This window comes from Cherax quadricarinatus, chromosome 48, assembly GCF_038502225.1.
Source record: "Cherax quadricarinatus isolate ZL_2023a chromosome 48, ASM3850222v1, whole genome shotgun sequence".
NCBI lineage: Eukaryota > Metazoa > Arthropoda > Malacostraca > Decapoda > Parastacidae > Cherax > Cherax quadricarinatus.
The window spans coordinates 20,515,410-20,520,597 of NC_091339.1; the positions used below are offsets into that span (position 1 = coordinate 20,515,410).

The 5,188-nt window shown below is 35.8% G+C and overlaps 1 protein-coding gene across 1 annotated transcript in view; it reads right to left on the bottom strand.

Moving 5' to 3' along the window:
* Positions 1-702: 702 nt before the first annotated feature.
* Positions 703-5,188, bottom strand: part of Usp5 (ubiquitin specific protease 5) — a 42,798-nt gene continuing 38,312 nt past the window's right edge. Inside the window, exon 15 of the mRNA XM_053787053.2 lies at positions 703-3,257. Coding sequence (XP_053643028.1) covers positions 3,080-3,257 — 178 coding nt within the window. The 3' untranslated portion in view covers positions 703-3,079. The remainder of the gene's footprint in view (positions 3,258-5,188) is intronic.

Here is a 5,188-nt window from a genome sequence, read left to right on the forward strand (position 1 = left end):
CACCTCAACAGACAAAAGAGAGGGTGGCCAGAAATCTGCCACAAGGCATACCTCCGTTGGCCATCACTACCCGGAACCAACAGGCAGCCTCCAGAGATACACCCGTCACATAGAGGACATCCTGAGTCACCCCCCCCCCCCGGAACTCCAGAGAGGAAACGGAACATCCCCAGACAATCCAGATTCCATGGCAAATACCACCACTACCAGGGGCCTCAATGGAATGGGATGGATATCGACACCCTTTCTCCAATCTAGGAGCTAGAATTTCAGAGGGGAAGACCCCAAAGGCCAAAAGCAGGAAAGGAAGAAGGGAAAGATAGGAAAAAGGGAGGGAAGGGAAAGGAGGAAGGAAAAGGAGGGATAGGGTAGGGATTGAGGGGGGTAATAAGATCTGGTTGGAGGAAGAAGACTAAAGGGTCCAATTCCTCAGACCAGAAGAAAAGAAAAAATAAATATAACATACTGTAATTTATTATAATTTCAAGACTTTAGCATTGGTAATCCAGATCTATGAAAACTTCTATTAGTCTACATTTGCAACCTGCCATAAAATACTATACATACAGAAGACTTGGTAGGTTAGACAAGGAATTATTGAAGGCAGATAAAAACATGAACTGTGAAGCTGGAGTGGAAAATAAATGATCATCCAAACTTTGAATTCGGATTCATTTATAAAGCAACATGTAAATGAAGCACTTTAGTAGGAGAGGGCTATGTGCCATTTATTCTGGATTCAGTGTTCACAACAAAGGAGAAGGATGTCTAAAGGTAGGTTTTCTGGGTACACTTAGAAAATAAAGGTGATAATTTATAACACGAAATTAAGTACTGCACGCAATGAACTATGATTTTGACTGAGAAAGAAAAATACAGACAGGTTAGACTATAGAAAAGGAAGACACATGAAACAAACAGTACTTTCATTTCTTGCAATTTTTTAAATTTTAATCATTTTCCCAGATCACCTTTTGAATTAGTCACAACTAACCCACACATTGGATGTGAAACTAGAAATCTGCTTGATAATAGTCCAGGATGGACCAAAATGCTAATTTCATTTCCAAATTGTGGTCTGTCCATGTTAAGAGAAAGATCACACAATGATGAGCCTTTCTTTAAGTCAACATTTTACTTGTCCTGAGTGAGAAAAGTACAATACACGTATAGGCTTTTCCTTGTGTTGCATTTATCTTTACATTTTTGACTGCAGTCCTTGCTTTACATTCACACCTGTCTTCTATTTTAACATTCACACAACTCCACACCTTTACATTACTACTGTGCTATTCTACTACTGTACTTTAAATTTTTAACAAGTCTGTGCTGCACACTTCACTTTTTCTACAGTTTTGGCCAGTGTGCATATTTTCATTGGAAACAAGTTTCTTCACTTTTATTTACAATACTCACAAATCTCTAGTACAACATCTTTAGCATTCAACAATTTTAACAAATTCTTAAAGGTTAACTTTCCATTCTTTCACCTTTTACCTCTTGAAAGAGACTGCTATGCATATATGAATTAATCCCTTATTAAGCACTACCAGTGATCCTGGTATTACAGTATTTTCTTTACATCTCTTTCAGTGCAAAACTATTATCATTTACAAGTGGAACACAATTTCCAGGGCTTCCAACCAGTCACTCATCACCATCATACTACTTTGGTAATGTATTTTGCTATCCAATGCATTCCAGTAAATATCTATGTTCTTCATTCTCAGGCCTGTATTCCTGGAAGTGATAAATGGAATAAACTGTCTTTGCAAACTTGATACCATATGAAAACATATTGCAATTGTGTATTTTCATATTGTGTAGTGTAAATTTTGTTCATAAAACATTTCTGAATTATCTCAGCAAGAAAATACCAGCCTAATGTACAGCAAAAGCAAATTTTAAGATATCTGAAAAAGTTGATACAGTATGCAAGGTAAAAAGTAAAAACTGTGTTCTTTATGGAATATTTAAACTGTTACTGATAATTTGACTTTACACTCCTTCAGTTATCCCACATGAGTAGTGATGGACAGCTAAGTTTCAATGGTGTATTTACAGATGAGACATACAAAGACATCAACTATTTCCATATCTGGGCACTGAACTCAATATTTATAAATACAATATATCAAAATGTTTTCTCATATGCAGTGGTACAATGTAGTGTAGGTTTTGAATGATAGTTAGACACTAATCTTTAAGAGCTATCAATATGATTTTTTAAAATTTTAGTACAATGACTTTAGCCAGAAAATAATTGCAGCAAGTTTTTGGTGCACACTGAATTTGTGTAACAGTTTTATTCAATTTAAATCTACAAATAAAGCAAAGAAATACTCAAACTAATGTTTTAGGGGGTTTAATAGTAACTTTTTGACATTAAAATAACTATAAAAATTGCTGTATGGTAAAGTGGTCATAGTGCAAAAAAAAAAAATAAAAAAGCACACAACAGTACCTAGCTGAACTAAAACCCATTTATGTAGTTGTCCTTGTGAAACCTGACAAAAATGTTTCATTTTATTACACTGCATATCAGGATGTCAAATGTAAGGCCTCTTTCTGGGTAATCGTGTACACAAAGTGTGCACTATATCCATATAAAAATTTGCACATATTATCTGAATAAACAGTTAAAACACATTTTATGTTTAATGAGGATTCCAAGTCTTACTTTTTTGTGTGGTGTTATTTTTCAAAGCAGTTGTAAACTATTCCATACTAGATTGAAAAGATTTATAGCCAGAAAACAAAAAACCACAGTATCAAGGTACTGATGATTTGTTTCACTTTCACATTACTGAAGTGTAACTACGCTTCATACATTTTTAGTCACATTCATTAGCCTAAATCACAGTTCTTATGCAATATTTGCACTGTTATGTTGTCTGCCTTTTCACTTTGGAGACAAACTTCTATAACCAAATAAGGTTTTCATTTTTCAATCCAAGCACAATACCTTTACTCAAGAAGCCTTTTTTTTGAGTCAAAGGACTTTCTTCTAGTTTTATTATTAAGAAATGGAAATGAACACATATTTCCTGGGCACCCAACATCTGTCCTGCAAATAGGACTATGTGGATGCTCTCTTGTAGAGATATATGTAACCAAGGTCCAGAGGAGGGTCCACGGATTTTGACACCTTGTTGTCGTTAAAGATTATCCATTCTCCATCCTTCTTTATATGGCAGACATAGTGGCCCACAAATATTGATGTTCCCATATGGCTTAGAAAAGCACTTAGCTCATACCTGGAATATTAATAGTCTAATTTTTGAAAAGTCAGGTGAAATAATTTTTAAGAGGTATTTACAAAAGCTAATAAGCTCTGAAGAGCACTTTTGGGTAAATTCAGAGCATAGTTATGATAACTGTAAATTAATGTAGAGGTTACAGAAAATGACAAACCTGCAAGCACAATTTTGAACAATACCTCATACACAAAAAATCCTGTTTCCACATTTCTGAGCTATCAATATATTTGAATAACAAAACTAATGGATCTTCTATAAAAAACAAATATTATGCATCAAAGTTGGCAAGTATATTGTCCTCTTGCTGAATGTAGGGTATATGTTCCTGAAAAGTGTCGGTCAAACCAGTCTGTCAAATGCTATATAGTATACAGGAGAGCTCCACTTACAGCAGGTTAGATTCCAGGATACCGCTGTAAAGCGATAATCGCTATAAACTGAATCGTAGCCGTTTTTCACTTTCAAATGCATGTAGAAGTCTGACAACACGTTGATACTCGTATATTAAGTGAGCAATATAGCTAGTCCTAATATATATATATATATATATATATATATATATATATATATATATATATATATATATATAGGTAGTAGGTTGGTAGACAGCAACCACCCAGGGAAGTACTACCGTCCTGCCAGATGACTGTGAAACAAAAACCTGTAACTGTTTTGCATGATGGTAGGATTGCTGGTTTCTTTTTCTGTCTCATAAACACGCTAAGATAACAGGGATATCTTGCTACTCCTACTTACACTTTGGTCACACTTCACAGACACGCACATGCATATATATATATATACATACATCTAGGTTTTTCTCCTTTTTCTAAATAGCTCTTGTTCTTTTTTATTTCTTCTATTGTCCATGGGGAAGTGGAAAAGAATCTTTCCTCCGTAAGCCATGCGTGTCGTATGAGGCGACTAAAATGCCGGGAGCAATGGGCTAGTAACCCCTTCTCCTGTATACAATTACTAAAAAAGAGAAGAAGAAAAACTTTATAAAACTGGGTTGCTTAAATGTGCGTGGATGTAGTGCGGATGACAAGAAACAGATGATTGCTGATGTTATGAATGAAAAGAAGTTGGATGTCCTGGCCCTAAGCGAAACAAAGCTGAAGGGGGTAGGAGAGTTTCAGTGGGGGGAAATAAATGGGATTAAATCTGGAGTATCTGAGAGAGTTAGAGCAAAGGAAGGGGTAGCAGTAATGTTAAATGATCAGTTATGGAAGGAGAAAAGAGAATATGAATGTGTAAATTCAAGAATTATGTGGATTAAAGTAAAGGTTGGATGCGAGAAGTGGGTCATAATAAGCGTGTATGCACCTGGAGAAGAGAGGAATGCAGAGGAGAGAGAGAGATTTTGGGAGATGTTAAGTGAATGTATAGGAGCCTTTGAACCAAGTGAGAGAGTAATTGTGGTAGGGGACTTGAATGCTAAAGTAGGAGAAACTTTTAGAGAGGGTGTGGTAGGTAAGTTTGGGGTGCCAGGTGTAAATGATAATGGGAGCCCTTTGATTGAACTTTGTATAGAAAGGGGTTTAGTTATAGGTAATACATATTTTAAGAAGAAGAGGATAAATAAGTATACACGATATGATGTAGGGCGAAATGACAGTAGTTTGTTGGATTATGTATTGGTAGATAAAAGACTGTTGAGTAGACTTCAGGATGTACATGTTTATAGAGGGGCCACAGATATATCAGATCACTTTCTAGTTGTAGCTACACTGAGAGTAAAAGGTAGATGGGATACAAGGAGAATAGAAGCATCAGGGAAGAGAGAGGTGAAGGTTTATAAACTAAAAGAGGAGGCAGTTAGGGTAAGATATAAACAGCTATTGGAGGATAGATGGGCTAATGAGAGCATAGGCAATGGGGTCGAAGAGGTATGGGGTAGGTTTAAAAATGTAGTGTTAGAGTGTTCA